The 19822-nt window shown below is 45.9% G+C and overlaps 2 protein-coding genes across 2 annotated transcripts in view; one reads left to right on the top strand and one right to left on the bottom strand.

The window, feature by feature from the left end:
* Positions 1 to 4319: 4319 nt before the first annotated feature.
* On the bottom strand, positions 4320 to 9092 carry LOC143269631 (uncharacterized). Its single transcript, XM_076555564.1, has 2 exons — positions 7088 to 9092; positions 4320 to 6804 (listed from the first exon to the last, which is right to left on the bottom strand). The coding sequence occupies exon 1, from the start codon at positions 9070 to 9072 to the stop codon at positions 8287 to 8289; it is 786 nt and encodes a 261-aa protein (XP_076411679.1). The 5' UTR covers positions 9073 to 9092; the 3' UTR covers positions 4320 to 6804; positions 7088 to 8286.
* A 353-nt stretch (positions 9093 to 9445) lies between these two features.
* LOC102908301 (SET-binding protein) overlaps positions 9446 to 19822 on the top strand; it is a 351782-nt gene continuing 341405 nt past the window's right edge. Inside the window, exon 1 of the mRNA XM_015992691.3 lies at positions 9446 to 9602. The gene's annotated coding sequence lies outside the window, so the exon portion shown is untranslated. The remainder of the gene's footprint in view (positions 9603 to 19822) is intronic.

Raw genomic sequence — 19822 nt, 5'->3', positions numbered from 1 at the left:
AGGTTTGTTCTAACCGTCAGCCAGCTGGGATACAGGAAAACTTCCAATTACAACTAACGAACCTGTTAGCACTATCATTTGAAGTCCCAGTCTTAATTCACTTAGTTTGGAAGGAAGGAATCAAGCTCCTTCAATACCTTCTAGAGCATTGATAGAGGAAACACCTGGGAGATTCTTTGTGGCTTCCTAGCTAGGTAGTCTTGCAAAAGAATGGCTGTAAGGGCTGGATGGATAAAGGGGCTGTCTCTGAAGTCAGATTGCTGCATTTTGGGCCCCAGTTTTGATAACCACTGGCTGTGCAACTTGCCTGAGCTTCTCCTACTAATTCAGTTCCATGGACTTTGTTTGGAGTTTTTTGTTGCTGGAGGGCTTCTCTCCAGCTTTCATCAAGCCCCGCAGTCCCACAATCCACATATAAAATAATCACTCAGACGCTTATATTACTTATAAACTGTATGGCCGTGGCAGGCTTCTTGCTAACTGTTCTTTTATCTTAAATTAACCCATTTTTATAAATCTATACCTTGTCATATGGCTGGTGGCTTACCGGCGTCTTTACATGCTGCTTGTCCTGGCGGTAGCTGTAGTGTCTCTCTTCCTTCTTTCTGTTTCCCCAATTCTCCTCTCTTTGTCCCGCCTATACTTCCTGTCTGGTCACTGGCCATCAGTGTTTTATTTATATAGAGTGATATCCACAGCAGTTTTCATAGAGGGTTAAGAAAGCTACAGTCAGATGTCGGCCCATGGTATCAAGAGAGAAAAAGGAGATTCTTTCAGAGGAAGACTGTCTCTGAAAGGATGGAACAAGATAATAGAAAGAAACACAGGCAAGAATCAGTGTGATTATGGGGAGAGAGAAGTGGAGGGAGAGGTAGAACTAGGGAGAGCAGCCTGGCAACTTCCTGATTTCCATGAAGTCTGATCATTCCTCTATATCTGCCTTCTAGGAACTTTCCCTGCATTATTTAAAAAACCCCTCGATCAGCACAAGGCATCTATAGCTGTGCATCCCTTGTTATCATTGGCCATGAGGAGGAGCCCAATTCCCTCTGCTCTTGCTGCCCTTCCTAGATCTCCTCCAGGCTCTTTTGTTGTCCAGTGATATGAACATAAACTTCTGATAGCTGCACATCCAAATTTCTATTAGGAGCTGTGAATACTTGGAATCTCACCACAGATTTGTATGCACCCTAAAACTCACAGTGAAATGAGGTTGACAAAGAGCCACAAATCAAAACCACAAAAGAATGTCATTCTCAGGCCTTGTTGCCTTTCAAAGAGTGAAAACCACCACTACCTTGGTGGACCCTCCCAATGAACCACGTGTGTTTTCTAGTCACTTTCTTCTAGCTGAAAAGGCATAAGTTCTCGAGTTTGGTCCTGTGGCCATCCATTCCATCTCGTCTGCAGTGCTTGCTAAGGATCTCTGACTACTAACCATTACTGTTGGCTACACACTGAGCTCCAGGTACACTGTTGTCCTGAGATAGTTACATTCCATTCCTTGACACTGACACTGAGCAACCACGATAGATTTAGAAGTGACTGAAGAAGGCAGTCCTTCTAAAGGGGAGCCAGGGTGGGAGACAGGAAGAGTGGAGGTTGCATTATTCCTTCCCATAGAGAGGAAGATAAGGCTTTTAGGTGCAGTAGAATGAAAGGCTGCATCTTTAATGCATTTAATCTTAAATGCAAGGAATCATTTAAACCATCCTCTCATATTTTAACAATCAAAATCAGAATTTGAACCACATCACTGAGTATCATAATATCATTTTACATCTGATATTTCCTCTATATTTCTTGATGGTATTTATGCTTTGGGCAAGACTATGATGCTCAATTTATTGATGAGGAAGCTGAGCTAGAGAGAATTAAAATTCCATACTCGGCTTTACCCTAGCAGTTAGTGTTAGAGCAGAGGTAGCATCCAAGGTATAATTTCTGCTTCTCCATGGTATCTCCAACTGATCTGTTGATTGATTTGATCTGTTCATTCTTCAGGTCATTCATGATGCAGGGTTAATATTCATATAAAACAAAGGTTAGGCATTATCAAGTTAAAATACTAGAATTTAAAAATAACTACCACTCCAAATTCACAGGAACATGGCTATTCTTTTTAATAAAATGTATTTATTCTATGTGTTTTTCACATGGAATGTATCTTGATCTCATCCATTCCCAGTCCCTTTATTTCTGCCCTCTCGCCCTGCACCCCACTCTTGAATAAAACAAAATTCAAGAGAAAAAAGTGAAGAAAATAAAAAAAGGAATTAAAAATCTTGTCATGGAAGCTGCAGTATGATTCAACAAGTCATGCCCTATACCCCTTAGTCCATACATTTCTACTCGAAAGTGTTCACTGCAAACAGTCATTGGTCCGGTTCAAGGCCCCTGTCTCCACTACATGTTTGATGCTGGGCCCCCACTAAGACTCTTCCTGGACATCCCACTGATGCTCTGTTTTGTGGATGTCCTGCAGCTTTGGTTCTGTGGGACAGGTCCCTTCATGTGCCGCAGCAGATCATAGATGGGGTGAGTATTGGGGCAGGCTGAGTCCTAGCTCTGGCTCTGGGCCTGGGCAGCTATAGGGTTGGTATGCCAGATGGGAAATGGGGATAGCTGTCCCATGCTCACAATTTTGGAACTCCTCCACTGACAGGGTTGGGTCTGTTGTGCTTGCTGGCAAGGTGCAGGGCCTGCTCTCCTGAGTGTTGCAGCTGGTAGGGATCTGGGATAGCTCCCCCACTCTTATGACCACAAGGCCAGCTCCCTCATCTGCCCCAGGTATTGATGGGTGTCGGGGGAGGGCTTCTTTTCCCCACCCATGCTATCACAAGACAGATGAGAAATGAGGGCAGCTCTCTCATGCTCACATCTTTGGGGATGGCTCAACCACACCTGTGCTAACAGGGTTGGGAACTATTCTTCTTTCCCTCCTGAATCTCCACAGGCTTCACTAGGCAATTGGATATCTGTCTGGGGACAATAATATGTCAATATCTTTCTAAAGGATTGCTCAATCCCTTGTTAAGTAGCTTTGACAAGCAAGCAATGTTTATTGAGTACACAATGGGCTCTGGGTATAATTTTATCCAGTGAACATAGGGTAAGTACAGTGCAAAGTCTTGGATTGAGAGAAAGGAAAATAAAAGCATGCAGTCATTTGTGGCATACTTCTCAGGACAGGAGACGCATTGATATGTACAGTGATTAATTCATTACAGTGTTTTCCCTTATGTTGAGTTGAGATCTTTTTTCCTATAACTTTAGTTCACTGGAGTTATGATCCTCAGGACAAATACAAATAAGTCTTTATCTTCCTCATTTTTTTCCCCCTTACATTTAAGGACAATTTCACACACTCCTCTGACTGCTCCTGGTATGTTCCATCCTGCTGAGGCAGAGACTCTCCTGTTTTTGAATTAAAAAAAAAAAGTGAAGATTTCTTTGGCTGGCATGGTCCTCAGAAGACTTCAGAGTTCTTATTTTCTCAAAGCAGAATGTTAGGAGTTGAGAGATGGAAGGACTCCCTAAATAAGTCCAACATCAAGTCACCTTGATGATCTGGTGTGTGGATTTCTCATTGCATCTAGAACATGCTTCCAAACTCTACATTTCTAGAATTGTTCCTGAACTCTCAATACAGCACAGTCACTCCTCCACTGTGGCACCTATCACTTCCTTCAGTTGGATGCATTTTCTATTAAAATGGCCTAACCCAAGAGGAGTTCTGCTTGCATCCTCATCCCACTGAGGCGGCATGTCCTCTCAACCGACACAGGAAAGTCTAATGCTGAGAGCATACCAAAAGCATTTGGACAATTTTAAAAATCAATGCTGAGCCCATTCAAGATGGAGAAAAATGAAGATGGATCTCAAGCCACAGTAATTCTACCAGCTAAATTCTCCTTTAAAATACTACATTAGAGCGTGCTACCTCACTGTCTTACTTAGGGTTTTTATTGCTGCAACGAAATAGGTCATGGAGGGGTGCTGCTTACCCCCTTTTTATAGAACCCAGGACCACCAGCCCGGGGATGGCACCACCACCATGGGCTGGGCCTTCCCCCATTGATCACTAATTGAGAAAATACCTCACAATTGGATCTCATGGAGGCTCCTTCCTTTCTGATGACTCCAGCTTGTGTCAAGGTGACATATAAAACTAGCCAGTAGTTTAACACACACATGCACAAACCCCCCAAAACTTGTCAACTTAACATATAAAGACATCACTATCAAGCCACAACCCTTCCTTTCTTATTTATCCCCATGATCTTACATTAAAACATAACTTTAAAAGTCCCACAGTCTTTACAAATTCAAATATATTGAAATTTCAGTCCCTTTAAAATAGACAATCTCTTTTAAAATCCAATCTCTCAACTGTGGTTTCCAGTAAAATACTTTTTTATGTCAAGAGGGAAACATCCGGGGGTACAGTCATAATCAAATCAAATCAAAACCAGTTCCAACCGTCCAATGTCTGGGATCCACTCACCATCTTCTGGACTCCTCCAAAGGGCTTGGGTCACTTCTCTGGTTCTGCCCTCTGCAGCACACACAGCTCATCTTCTAGGCCCCAGCTGGCTCCACTCCACTGCTGCTGCTCTTCTTGGTGGTCACCCTATGGTACTGGCATCTCCAAAATACTGGGCTCTTCTGCTGCAACTGGGCTGCACTTTCATCAATGCCTCTCATAGTCTCTCTTCATTGTGCCAAGTCTCAAGTCCTTTGCATGACCCCTTTAGTCCTGGGCCTTAAACTGCCACTGAGGCTGCACCTTCACCAATGACCTCTCACAGTGCCAAGCCTCAGCTGTTCTCCATGACCCATTCATGCCTTCAAAACCAGTACCACCTGGGTGACCCTTACACATTAACAAGTCCTACTGCCAACAGGAGGTTCAACCTTGGCCATCGCTGGAACACAGCTTCTCTGTGCTCTCAGCAAACACTTCCTAGAAGATTTCACCCCAGTGATGCTGGTCTCTTCCCAATCACTGCTAATTTCTCAGCCCCAGCTGACCAGCATCAATTGTCCCAATCACAGAAAGGTTTCACTTTAGTAGTTCTGATATATTGTTAATCACAGCTGATACTTCAGCCCCAGCTAACTAGAAACACAGAATCTGAATTCAAACATAACAAATGGCCCCCAAAAAGTCTTTAAACCTCCCTCTGAAACTTCACAAGCCAGGCCTCCATCTTCTGCATTGCTCTCAATATTCTTATCTTCCAAACTCAGAACATCCCACAGAGCTCTTAACATTCAATGGCTCTTCTAGCCCAAGTTCCAGAGTCCTTCCACAATATTTCCCAAAACATGATCAGGTCTGTCACAGCAATACCCCACTGCACTGGTACCAATTTGTCTTAGTTAGGGATTCTATTTCTGTGACAGAACACCATGGCCAAAAAACGAGCTGGAGAGGAAAGGGTTCATCTGACTTACACTTCCACATTGCTGTTCATCACTGAAGGAAGTCAGGACAGGATCTCAAATATGACAGGATCCTGGAGGCAGGAGCTGCTTTCTGGCTTGCTTCCCATAGCTTGCTCAGCCCACCTTCTTATAGAAGCCAGGACTCCCAGCCTAGGGATGGCACCACCCACCAACGGCTGGGCCCTCCCCCATTGATCACTAATTGAGAAAATGGCTTACAGCTGGATCTCATGGAGGCATTTCCTCAACTGAGGCTCCTTCCTCTCTGAAGACTCTAGCTTGTGTCAAATTGACACACAAAACCAGCCAGTATACTCACCTTGCTAAAAGGTAAGAATGACTCTTGTATTTGAACTTAGGAAGCAGGAGTAATTGATTCTGAGGATCGGACTGTACTCTTTGATCTCAACTGTTCCTCAAAGGAGGGACAGATGGAGTATCCTTGTTCCTTTCTACCTGTGGAAATGGGAGGAACTGTTCTTACACTTCAAACTACATCTCACACTTACATATAATAAGCTCTCAAGTGCCCTGGGATGTGATCATCCTCTCTATCCTTGCATTATTCCTTCACAGATCCTGGGGTAAGGAGCATCTCACTTATGACCATTTTATAGGATAATCACCAAGATGCCTGAAGCACAAAACAACAGCCTAGCTGGCAGCATTCTACTACCTGGTGGTGTCAGGGGAAGAGTGATTTCCACTCACATTTATTGACAATGTCCATGCAAGGCATAGCTCAGCCCTCATGAATTTTACATTTTTTTGGTTGAGAAAATACATTTTAGAAAAAAAAAAGTACCTGTTCAACAGGAGAGAGGAAATATGTATGTTCAATGCACACAAACATTAAATTTGCAGCTGTGTTTAAGAGAACATGATTTCTGACCTTACCCCTGCCCCATATCTTCTGCATCTGTGCAAAGTATACCTTGTAAGCAACTCATTTCTGGTCCTTCCACAGTTAAGCTGTGCATAGAAGTTTATGAGCCAATGCTTCCTCCTTTCAACCTTTGCAGCTGTGACTTCTACGAGACTGGGGTCTGTGTCTTGATCTACCTGCACACCCATAGTGCCAGTGCATCTTCTATACTATACAATAATTTATTGACTACATGATTCTGAAAATGAAGATGTGCAAGAGTCAGAAATGCACGCCATGAATGTTCACATCTGGTGCTCAGATCACCCTTTTCTGGATTCTGTACAGCACTGTTTTCATATTAACTTCTTTATCTGTCATAGACTTGCTCTTCCAGGATTTGGTGCTCAGGCAATCCGAAAGTGGCCTACTGAGGAAGAAGATGAGAGGAAGTCCCAGGACATTCAGCTAGGATTTGAGGACAAGTTCTGTGTTAACAAGAGGTAGACAATGCAAGAAGGTAGTTTCAGTTTTGATGAATGCTTAATTGCTGTGTTTGAATAGAATTATATCCATAACATAATATCCAAGCATAAATTAAAATGTGTATAAACAGAATGTGCAAGTTTTCTCTACATGTGTAAGACGAAGAGTGAGGTTATCCCTTCTTGCCCTCTTCCCTTCCCTCACTTCTCATAACTAAAAGATAGGCCATTAAGGAAGAAACATTAAAGGTGGAGTAAGGGGCCCAGAACCCATTCATGACTATACTTTAATGGCTTGAGATAGTTCAGTGTTTCCTCTCCATGGTGATGACAGGAGTCCTCTAGGCTTAGCCCACTACTGTAGTAGAACAAGGCACAGGTTTCTTTTATTCGCTCACAGTGCAACACGTCATAGGATGGGAGACCCTGTAAATAAACCAAAGGAACAAGTCTCCTCTCCCCACGTTATGACATCTGCCAGCCATATACTTCGGGAAAGCTATTCTGATGTCTGCAAAGATTCTCCTTTGAGAAACTGTATGGAATAGACTAGGCGCTATTACTATCTTCTAGACTGAGGTCTAGGATGCAAAAGTCTGGGAGCACAAGTACATGGTTGTTCCACACAGAGAATGTTTAGTTTGACCCTGCTTCTCTGCCTTGATTTTTGTCTCCATTGCCAGCTAATAGACCTTACTTTTTTTCCTAATTAAGCATCACTTTCTTCCTAATAACAACGTTCCAATATAAAACACGATATAAGACCTGTTGAAAGGACGCCCCCAATGAAGTCTTGAAGTGACAGTTATGGGTAAAGCTTGTGCCTCATCAGAACTGTTTACTGAAAAGCAGAAGCCAGTGAACTTACACCAATTTTCTTTGACTCACTTTGGACACCTGAGGTGAAAGAGAACCCATAGTGCAGTTCTGTGGCAGAATTCTTGCTAGCAACTAACCCAGGAAGGCAGTGGCTCCAAATCGTCCTATTCTCCAGTTCACATGTCCCCAAACTCTTAGAAAATACGAGAGCCAGGAGCCCTCTGAAAACCCCAGTTTTACTGGAGGTCTTTAAGAGACCACATGCAGATCTCCCAGAATCGTCACACTTGTCTTATTTTGTCACACGATGTCGACATAAACCTGAGGGCTCTCATTGCTCAGTTGCCCTGGAAAGACCTCTGCAACCCAAATACAAAGTCTCCCAGAGACATTTCAAACAGCACCATATTTTGTCAGAGGAAGACATTCCTTTCATCTTGTTCATTTCTGCCACCCTGTAAAGGGAGCTGTGTGTCCATGTGTATTTGTTGTCCCCTCTTGTCCTTGCCTTCATCAAGGGTTCGGTTCTCCTGAATAACAAGGAATGCACATGAGCATCTGAATGCAAACAAGTAGCTTAACAAAAAAATTATAAATCCCTGGAAGTGAAATGTAATTACCAGGTTAAAAAAAAAAAAAAAAAGAGCACCCATTTACGAGAGCCTATCACATTTCGCGTCTCTGCACGCAGCTCCCCCCCAACACTGCTCCTGTCGTGTCAGATAGTGGCAGTGTTGAGCCCGGGAACCGGCGCCCAGCCCGCGGCGGTCCCCGCGGCCGCACAGTCTCCGCGGCTGACTCCGACTCGTTGGAGCTACTGGGCCGCGAGGGCGCTGGGGAGCGGGAGGGGCGCGGGGCTGGCGAGGGGTCCCGGATCCGCGTCCCCGAACTGTTCTCCTTTCCCCCGCCCCCGGCGAGAGCCCACTCCCTCCCAATTGACCGAAATTCACCGAGGGGGGCGGTCGAGGGAGAGGTCGTCGGCCGCTCGCCGGCTGCGCCTCCCTGGGCTCCGGCTGGGGAGCGGCCCGGGCTCGCGGAGCGAGCAGTGTGGGCTCCCGCGCCCCCTCCGAGGCAGATCGCGGGGTGGCAGTCCCCGTCGGCTCCGCCGCGCGGCCGCTCCAACCCTCCCCCTCCCCCGCTCACGCCCTCCCCCTTCCTTTCAGTAGGACTCCGGGACTCGGGAGAGGGCGCGGGAGGCAGGCACACGGGCCCGACCCCACTCCAGCGCTCGCCGGGGACGCGGGCGGGCGGCGAAGGGACGCGGAGGGGGCGCGGGGCGGGCGCGGCCATAGAGCGGCGGCGGCGGCGGCGACGGCGGCGGCGGCGGCAGTAGCGACCGCGGGCAGACCAGCGGCGGCAGGGCCGGCGGGCGCCGGGGACCGAACTGCACAGCTCAGCAAAAGCGCCCCAGCCCTCGGCGCGCCGCCTCCTGCGAGCCCAGCCGGGCAACATTTTGTAACCCTCCAATCCATCCTTTGGAGAAAAGGGAAAAAAATAGCATTGAACGGAGAGATGGGGAAATCTATATAATATATATGTACATATGCATATTTATGTATATGTACATATATATATTATATTTGGTTCCTGCTAAAATTAGCCGGGCTCGCCGAGCGCCTGTGTGCGAGTGTGTGCGAGTGTGTGCGTGCGGGCGTGTGTGTGAATGTGATTACTCCAGGACTCCTCGGGCTCCGGAGACGCCATTTTCCCCCTTGATATCTTTCTCCGTAAATCGGTGGCGCGGCGGAGGCGGCCGCGGCGGGCGGGAAGCGCGGGGCTGGCCGGGGCGCTCGCCGCCGCCTGCGCGCCCGGGGGCCCCGGCGCCCCCCGAGCGAGGGCGGCCCGCCCCGCGCGTCGCCGTTTGACAGATGCTCGTCGCTATGGAGTTGCCGCAGCAGCACCTTTGGGGGCTCGGACGAGCGACCGGAGGCGGAATCTGAGCGAGCGCCCAGGCCAGCGGAGCCGGAGCCGCCGGGACATGGGTGAGCGAGCGCGGCGACCTTGGCGCGGGGAGCTGGGGCGCCTAGCCTCCCGCCGCGCCGCGGGGCCCAGCGCGCCGGGGGCCGGGGGCGGTGTGTGCCATGCATGCAAAAGTTCACGTCGCCTCGCCGGGGCTTTGACTTTGCACTGGGCTGGAGGGGGGGTGGGGGACCCGGCCAAGGGGGCGGGATGCAGGTCCCCGCGAGGCTGCGCGGGGATGGGCGCGATTCCGCCGGCTGGTGGGTCGGCAGTGGTGCTGACTTAACTGGAGTAGCCCGTTGGTGGCGGTGATGGTGGATGCATCGGGCTGGAGGGCTGGGAGCTTATTGAGTTTCGGCTAATCTGATCCCCTCCCCACCCCCTCCTTCTGCACCCTCCCTTGGTCCTGCTGTCGGCTGCCGGGCTGGCGGGTTTGGCTTTGGTGAAGTGGACTGGGGAAAGGGAGGGGGTAGGGAAAGGGGTGGGGAGGCGGCAGGATATTTTTTTTCCCCTCTCTTTGTAACTTGCAGGTTAAGTGGAGCTAGAGAGCTACATTGTAACCTAGTTGGATGGGGGGGGGGGGGCGGGTTAAATGTATCAGAATCTAACGTGTGGTTAATAGAAGAACAGGCGAGAAGTGGTCCAGCCAATGAAGGTTGGTGTATGCTTGTGTTCTGGCTGTGCGTTAGTTTTTCTCTTTTAAAAAATCTTAATCAGTGGATTTGAGTCTCTTTCTTGTGATCTCCGGACTGGGGATTGTGAAAAGGCAGGAATTCCCTTAAAAGCAGAGAATGCCCCCTTTGAAAGCACGCATTGTGTGCGTTTGTACAGGAGCCGAGGGCTTGGGAATTAAGGCAGGCTTCCCTGTTCGGTGGTTTCCAGTGGGAAATCACTCCGGAAAGGAAACCCTTCAGTATGGATTTATTGTTTTTGTCTTTCGAACCATTATCTCTGTGACCAAAATACTGTCTGTGAAGTTCCTCAGATTCCGAGTCAGGTAAATTGGACTGGGCAGATCTGTAGCCAGACGGTGATAACGGGGACACGCTTTCGGTGTCTGTGACGGAAGCATTGTTGGGTAATTGCAATTTCCGATCAGTAGAGCATGCTGCTCCTTAAAAAAAAATAAATAAGTTACTGCTGAAATGCTGTCTTCTACGTCCTCTCTGTACACTCTCCCATCTTCTCCCTCCCAGATCCGCACTAGCTACTACACTTCTGAAATTGGACCCAACTACAGATATTTTGTTGAAGATCAGGAAAGTTGCTCAGTTGAAAGTAGGAGATGAGGCTAGAGATACTGGGAGTGTGGCGACGAGTTGTTACTGCCCTCTGATGCCGCATTTATTCTTTATGTGCCTTTGTGGGATTCTCAGCATGTGTATCTGTCTGAAGGGACTGTTGAGGGAAGGATTTCCGATTTGTTTCCGTTTCAAATAAACTGTCCCGATAATCTCATGGTTGATGTCTGATACTAACAGGGCAGTGTGTGTGTGTGTGTGTGTGTGTGTGTGTGTGTGTGTGTATCCTTAGTCCTGCCGAAACTCTCCTCTGTAGGGGAGTGATTCTTTGAATTCTACAGAAGCCACTTTCCCTTCGCTGCCCCTAGTCTTCCTGCCCACAACCATCCACACCTTTCCTGTTAAAGTTTGGTTTGAGTCCATGGTCTTAATGGAAATACTGATCTTAGTTTCTTTAAAAAAATATATGCATTCCTTTCCCCTTTCTTTTATTTTCTTTCCATCTTCGTGTTGCTTTATTGATTGATTGATTAATTTTCCTGATGATTTGCAGTGAAAAGTGACTTCATAAAGAAGCTGCCACCAAAACTCTTTGGCAGTCTGGGCCCATCCTCCGTGATTGTATAGTGCCTGCTGATAAACCTCATGGGTCTCTTCAAACTCGAATTCTGAAATTGCTGTTTGCACTTTGTGCTGTGGTGAAAAGGGACCTGGAGTGGAAGAATGCTCTCGGCAGCTACAGCTTCAGCCCTGAGACCAGATCTAGGTACCCAGGAAAGAGTTTCCTTTCTCACCCCAGTTAAGTACAGCCTGGCTGGCAAGAGAAGGTAGTGCCAGCTGGCCAGGGGGAGGAGAGAGTTTACAGCCTTTTAAGATGCAGCCAGTTTACAATCCTGGCCTCCCTCTCCTCTTGGGTTCTGTGGCTGCCTTCCACTGACTGTCCTTAAACTGCTGGAAGGAGGAAGGAGGCTGATGTCTTGGTTCTGAGCTGGATGTCCAGGTGCAGAGTCACTGTGAAGGTGCTGTGTTTCTAAGCCTGTACATCAGCTCCTTGCTGGTCACCAGCAAAAGGATATTAAGACAGAGTGTTGGAGGTAAATCAGACAGGAGTATTGAAAGAAGGCATTTCAAGCTGCAGGAAATGGAGTCCCAGGAAATACCAAGGCCAGGTACTCAGAGTGCTGCTTGGCACATAATCCTTTGAGAGAGAGAGAGAGAGAGAGAGAGAGAGAGAGAGAGAGAGAGAGAGAGAGAGAGAGAGAGAAAGATCCTAGTTTGAGGAAGTTGAACTGCAGTTGGAGCTGGGCTGTGCAAGCTGCTGCCACTTCAGTAACCTGAGCTGAGCTGGGGGAGGAGGTGGGGATCACAGGCAGTCAGGAGACAGAGGGAAAGGGACTTGTCTTTCTGAGCAGGAAAAATAGATGTGTCACTGGCAGAAACAAACTGGAGGTGGGGGAAGGGATGCATCTCAGGCGGTGGTGTTACTTTAGGAAGGGGACCACTGGCAGCCTGGAAGGAAAGAAGTGCCTTATGCCTAGGAGGAGCCAGGCAAGAGCAAGGCTGTAATCTGATCCTTTTCATGTTAACATCAGAATGCTATATAGGAAGGCCTTGCCTGGAGGCTCAGTTCTAGGTGTCCCATGGGAAGCCTGGAGGTATCCCTGGGGGAGGCAAACAGCCCCTGCTGCCAGGAGAGCATCTGGTCCCAAACTGCCATTTCTCACAGGGAGCTACTTTGAAAAGTCCCTGACCCCAGTGAAGGAGGGGAGGTTAAAAAAAAAAAAAAGTGCAGCTTTGGGTTACTGTGGAATTTAACTGAAAATGCCCAGTGGGGAGAGCTAGGAGGAAGAATATTGCTAAAGAAGAAATACATAGGTGAGCACTCTCCTCTGGATCTTCCTTCCTTCTCTGCTGTAATCTTGATTTTACCTTCCATTAGGAGCCAAGTTACAACCTCTGTGTCACCAAACTGTCCATCTAGGGGAGGGGAGTTCTTGCATGGTCATTATTTTCAGCCATACTGCCCTCTTTGCCCTAAGTTTCTGTAGCATATGCAAAGAGGAAAGAGTATACTGAGAAGTGTAGAACATCCTTTCTGGGTTCCCGTGGAGACACTAACACTTGGCCGGGCTTTCTTTGGCCTCCCAGAATGCCAGTTTCTTCCTTGGAGACTTGAAGCTTTAATTAAAACCAGAAAGCTATTGAAGACAGACCCAGCCAATGAGATTCTGCTTTCTGTGATGCTCAGGGATGAGAAATAAATAATTTTTTGCTGATGGCATTTCAAGTTGCTTCAGTTTTGCTCCTGCCAGAGGAACTGGGTACATTATTATTAACACATTAGCATTGTGTAAGGAATCTCAGAACTTAGTATTGGACATGATGGCCTTTGTTCAGAGACCCATGGTGTGGGAGAATCCTGTGAGGATGGGGCAAGGGCACACCTGGAGTGCTCACAACATTGTATCAAAGAAGACATCCTTGTAGCATCCTCACTGAAAGTCACTTTGCCAGGTTCCTGAGAGGAAGGGGTAACATTCAGTTCCATTCCTATCCTACAATGTGTTATGAAGTTAGGTCAGCTATGATAAAACATCTGAAATAACTTAGAAGGGGAAAAGCTTTTTTACTTTTTATTATTATTGCAATTTTAAAAGTGTCAGTTCAGAATCTGTTGGTGTTGATGTTTTGGGCTTTTGGTGAGGCAAAATCTAAAACAAAACAAAAACATGGTGGAACAAAGTCACTTACCTCCTGGCCAGGAAGGGAGAGGGAGAGAAAAAAGGGAACATTGAGCCCAAGCCCCCAGTGACCTAAAGACCTCAGGCTAGGTCCCACCTCTTAAGTTTTCTAGTTCATAACAGTGCTGCTTTGGAGATACATGAAATCTGATGGATGTTAACAGCCAAACTTTCCATTGCTATTACCATATGAATTGCTCTCTCTCTCTCTCTCTCTCTCTCTCTCTCTCTCTCTCTCTCTCATTCTCTCTCTCTCTCTCTCTCTCTCTCATTCTCTCTCTCTCTCTCTGTCTCTCTCTCTCTCTCTCTCTCTCTCTCTCTCTGTGTGTGTTGGAGTGGGGCTTTTGTTGTTTTGTGAATTCTTCACTTCTATCTTTCTTTCTTCCCTTCTTTCTTCTTTCTATTTCTTCTTCTTCCTCCTCCACCTCCTATTATTATTATTATTATTATTATTATTATTATTATTATCATTTGACACAAGGTCTCACTGTGAAGCCCTAGCTGACCTTGAACTAACTATATTGACTAGGCTGGTCTTGAACTCATAGAGACCTTCTTGCTTCTGCCTCCCAAATGCTAAGAATAAAGGACTGTGTCACCATGCATACAGCCCTTGATATATACTAAAAAGAAAGTGCATGAAGCCACAACATTGATTCTCCCCTGCATTATTATTCTGAGTTTTCATTTCCATTCTCATTTAGTTCTACTAGATTTTTATGTTCGCTTAGACACATCAAGTTGGAATTAAATGAATGTCATGATTTGTTTAAGTTTTCAATTATGAGTTTCATAGGTACAGGCAGAACAGCTTTCCTGTTGTATTTGGAGTTTTACCCCAATGAAGGATGTTCTCTAAGGCTGAGGAAGTATTTTTAGCAGTCTTTGGTTTAGAAACCAACAAAAACTAACTTCTGTTGTTCAGTGTAAGTGATGCTAGTGTCTCCTTAAGAATGTGACCAGTCCTGAAGCCCACAGGATCCCTTAGAGTGGTCCTCAAACTTCCTACTGCTGAGACCCTTTAATGCAATTCCTCATGCTGTGGTGACCCCCGACCATAAAACTATTTCATAACTGTAATTTTGCTACTTTTATGAATTGTAATGTAAACATGGATATTCAGGATATCAGATATGTAACCCCTGTGGGAGTTGTGACCCACAGGTTGAGAATCACTGCCTTAGGAGGATATAGCTGTCCTCTCCCCAGAACTATGGTGGGCCATGGAAGGTTATGACACATAGCCCCATGTAAGACAAGAGCTCCTGTGTGGACTCTATGATGGGCAAGAACTCAGCCTTCCCAAATACTTAGGCAGGAGAAGGGATAAGTTTTGACCTTTGTTCAGAAAATCATCTCCTTGATCTAACTTAACTTTTCCTACCAGAAATACTCTTTTTCATATGCATGGAATTTTATTCATTTCAAAAATATCTTCATATCATATCCACCCACTCACTTCAGATCTTCTTAGGAAGGAAGCCAAAGAAATAGTTATCCTTGCTCAGAAGATAAGGGGATGATTACCTTAGGTTGCCTGCAGTGATACAAGTTAGTGGCTGACCTGGGGCAGTGTACGTGTGAGCAGCCTCACACCTGATATGACAAGATCTGATCTTTCTCATTACTTCCTGGTGAAATCATCCCAATAACTTATGTAGCTTCTTTGAGCCTCAGTACCTTTACCAGGAAGTTTGGGATAAAGATGTCTCTGTCCCTTTGTCCTAGGGGTTGTAAGGATTAAGTTATCCCAGATCATTTCTGTCACTGAACTATTGGAGATTCTCTGTGCTGCCTCTTGGAGACTGATGCTGGGGTTATTTTGCCACAGCCCCCTCTAAGAAGAAGACTCACAAAGCCCTTGTGTCTAGTAGTCTAACAAACTTAACAGTATATACGTATCAACTAATGAGTCTATTGAGCTACTTGATTCAACCATGTACGGGTTGCATTATTAGATGCAGATTGTACCACATCTGTGTATGACTCAGAGTTTCATGTGATGGCCAGTCCGGTTGGACACAAGGAAGTAGTAGTGCTTAAGAAATGCGTTTTCGGCAAAGAATCTTAAGAAGAAAGAGGAAGGACGCAGACCCGTCAGGAAGAGACATAGTGGGCGATGAGATGGTCTCCATCAGGGTTCCATGGGGTTGAAATGTGTCATCTATGATAGAATTACTAATCTCTTTAAAGAGGATAAATGATAGCGGAAATGTCTTTGTCCTAGCACATCCGGGAAATTTTCTAGACTCTGGAATGCTCTTCAGAGTCTCTTGGCTCTTGGAGTGTTCTATGTTCTCCCCCATGATACCTGGCCCTCCCTGTCCAGAACCAGCAGTGGGGTTTTCCTTAGTGTTCATCTTACAGTGTTTTCCAGTTAGCCCCACTTGGAGCCACACACAGGGCTTCTAGTCCCTTCAGATTGATTTCTCTGATAATGCCGAGCGTTCTGTCCCCTGTCCCCTTCAACACCTCAGCTTGCTCTATTGCCACATCCTGTTTAACTGGAGCATCTACCTGCGAGGACAACAGGCACCACTGTTCTTCTCAGTGAGGACGACACACTAGTTATTCCCAGTCAGCTCTCTGCTTGTCTCTTCCCTGTTGCTTGAGCACTTCTGGTCTGCTACTTTGTTACTTCTGGCACATGCATCCCATAATTGCAGACCTGTCCAGGAAAGGTGCAAGCTTGCTCCTCAAAGGCCTGTACCTCTTAGGGTTGACTTCTGTTGCATGAACATATCATACAATTTATGTAGAGTTAGACTATTAAGAGTAAATTTTTTTTTAAAGTATACCAGATCGTTGCAAAATGAAGCAACACAGGAGGACCTCTTAGAGTGAGTAATAACTAGTTATGTTAATAGCTTTTTATAGTTTTGGCTGTCTTTCAGAGGAAATCACCCAAGCTCAGCTTCTCCCTCAAAGCCTAAGAGGTAATAGTATTTTACCACATGTGTGTCTTTTCAGTCAGTGGTTCCACGCATTCATTCAGTAATCAAATGTTTATTAAGTGCCTACTAGAGTGTCCTCACCATTTGAACACTCATCACTCTTGATGGTCTCTGAAAATTTCAGTCGTGCGTCCTGGTTTCCGCACCCAGTTCGCCACTTCACCATTCCGTCTTCCTCAATGCTCGGTCGGCCCGCTTTTCTGCTCATTAGTGACGGCGTGAGCCTGACTACACAGGAAGAGAACCGGTGGAACACCACGCAGAAGGGAAACTGGACTCTTGGGATGCAGGCTTCAGGATGGGCTGGCCACCTAGTAGCATGGGCAACAAGCAAGCCTCAAGGCCTTTCTTCTTACCCTTATGCATGGGAAAAACGAAAAGGTTAAGGTTGACACGGGCAGTCCCATCTGAAATTCTGGGATGCTACAGCTAGATGTGTCAGAGAGGTTTTAAACTTTTCCTTTAAAGTGCAGAGCTCCTCACCCTCATTTAATGACACCCCCAACAACTGTCCAAGCCAATCCCCGTGAGAATTAAGGCACTCAGCTTGATGTTTGATGTGGTTAAAAGCGTTCCGGGAGGGGAAGTTGGTGCCCTGGGGTGAATTAAATCAGAAGCTCCCCAATTAGAGCAGAAGAACAGGCTTGCAGGAAGGGGGTGGGTGGGTAAGGGTACGGTAAGGATGAAGCAACACCGCAAACAGCAGCGTGGAAGAAAGCGAAGGGTTAAATTATCTTCCCCGCTTTTGAAGCCTGGCCCTCCTTGGTGAAATAACTGAGTTGACACAAAGAAGATGGTACAAAGTCAACTCTGGAAAGTCCAAAGCTGTCGTCCTTCTTGGGACTTTACCATCGCCGCCTGTGCCCTGTGGGCATCCGGGGTGGCGGCTGAAGCTGCTTCATTTGCACATCTGGGGTCTGAATATCATGTCATGATGTAGATCATTAGGAGCTTGAAGGAGAGGGCAGAATCTCTGCTCCTGGCCTGTCACTCCATCCCCGCAGGACTTGTCTGCCCGTCCACTGGAAGCTTGTAGGAAAAAAAAATGGCCACTGGGTTGCTTTGTGTGTACTGTAGGATGGAGTCACACACACACACACACACACACACACACACACACACACACACACACAAAGCCACACTTTTCTGCACCGTTGTATTGGGGTGGGATCAGGAAAATGAATCTTTGTCTCGAGGTTAAGACTATGAAAGGTTCATAGGTTTTCTGGATTGTCTGGAAGCACTCTTAGAAAGAGAAGCTACTGGAAGCTATTGAGATGCTGTGGTTTCAAACCCTAGGAGTTTGGGGGTTTAAAAGGATGTGGGAGGAAAACCAAAGAATTTTGGGTGAAAACAGAAGAAAAAAAGAGCACGCACGTTGTGAAAAAAGCTTTATTATTATCGTTTATTATTGCTATTATTTTATTATTATCTTTATGTAACAGTGATTTAATCTGTCTATGGAAAGGAACTGCTTGGAGTTCCTGGGGACTTGGAGAGATACAGAGATGATATTAGCTGAATTTGATGGATCCAACATGTTAGTTGTCCAGGAATGCTTATTGGAGCATGCGGGGCATCATATTCTTGGAGCCCAATAAGAAAGCTTGGGAGCCAAATCCTGTGTAGTTGTTGATGGCTATGCCCATGACTTACTATTATTTGAGCAAAGCCTTTTTTTTTTTTTTTTTTGGCATACCATGGTGGCCAGAAAGCAATGATTTGACATGAAAATGAAAGCACCATGGGCCTTCTTTCTGCTCCTAGCATTGTCTTTAAGCGCTCTGTTAAGTTTTTGGTCCATGAATACTTTTTGAAGTCTTAGCATTATAGCTTGTATGGGGCTTCTTCCTGGGACTCTTGGATGGGAAAGCTCTGACATGAGATGGTATTTTTGCCCTTGGTGAGTGGATGGTATGTTCGAGGAAACATATTTAGCTAAACTAGAAGTCACCTTTCTTCAACTAAATGAGGAACCTTTTCCCAAGTAGAGTTTTGCTACTTGTGTGATCCATGCTAAGGTGTATCAGAGAAGCTTCCAGAAGGATGTCTTTGTTGGAGGAAGAGAAGCCAGGAACCTTTCTTAGTGGGAGAACCTTCAGTGGCAGAAGTGAGCAAGTCTAGATTTAAAATTCCCTTGAGAAAATGAATACTAATCATGTGATGTAGAAAGCTGTCACATTGAGGATTAAATTGTATGCAGTAGGAGTCCAAGAACCACTACCAAGGCCAGGTAGATCTGAGAAGGCTTCAAAGAGTGTGTGAGATTTGAGTCTCACCCACAGCAAAGGGGCGGCCTTGGTTAAGTAGATGCAGAGGCTGGAAGATTATGCACCTGGCAGAGTACAATGGAGAGAGCTATTGGTTCTACACAGTACTCTTCAGGTGGAGGCAGCAGGGCGCAAGGATGGGGTCATGGGTCAAGGCTCCAGCTTCTCAGAGCTGAGCCGAGCTGAGGAGCCAAGACCAGTTTCCCAAATGCTAGGAGTCTGGTGGTGTTGTGAGTTAAATAACATTTGGGTCCAGAAAGGACTACCTCTGAGATTTCAGCAATCCCAAAACTTTAGTTTTCATATGTATAAAATGGGCACATCTCTGGGTTAAATCAGGTTAAAATATATAGATATATAAGATAGTGTACTTAAAGTATACCAGATGCACATTCTAGAAGCATCTTTACAATGTGAATTTCTGTTCTCTACTTGGATAGGAAATACTATGATCACAATTCTTTCTAACAGATCGACCGTGATTCATCTATTTTGACACCATTCAGTATGTGTTATTTTTCTCCTCTGTAAGAGTCTGGGTAGTGAATAGGATGAGCAGGTGAGAAGTCTGATGCTGAAGTATTTGAAGGGATGTGGCAAGTCAGAGAGTAACAGTTTGGAGCTGCTATGGGCAGAAGCAAGTACAAGCTTTTGATAAGAAGCTGGTCAGCCTTTGTGTTTTAGATGGGTCATAATATAAAAGAGTAATCATATATACAAGCTATGCATCAGTTAACAACGGGGATATATTGGTTCTGAGAACTGTGTTGTTAAGTGCTTCTGTTATTGAGCAAACGTCAGAGTATGGTCTTGTATAAACCTAGATGGGACAAGGGAATCATAGAAGTGGCCTCTGGATGCCATCAAGAGGCAGAGACATGAGAAGGCTGAGATTGCTCGCAACATACTAGCATGTTATATGGCTTTATAGTAAACTTTTTATAATTAGAAAGAATACAGTTTAATTAATGATAAAAGGTATAGAATAGAAAGACACATGAACTAGTGGTATAGCCCTTCACTATTACAACTAGTAT

The sequence above is a fragment of the Peromyscus maniculatus genome, chromosome 19 (assembly GCF_049852395.1).
Source record: "Peromyscus maniculatus bairdii isolate BWxNUB_F1_BW_parent chromosome 19, HU_Pman_BW_mat_3.1, whole genome shotgun sequence".
NCBI lineage: Eukaryota > Metazoa > Chordata > Mammalia > Rodentia > Cricetidae > Peromyscus > Peromyscus maniculatus.
The sequence above is the reverse complement of the archived record's forward strand: the minus strand, read 5'-3'. Positions and strand labels throughout refer to the sequence as shown.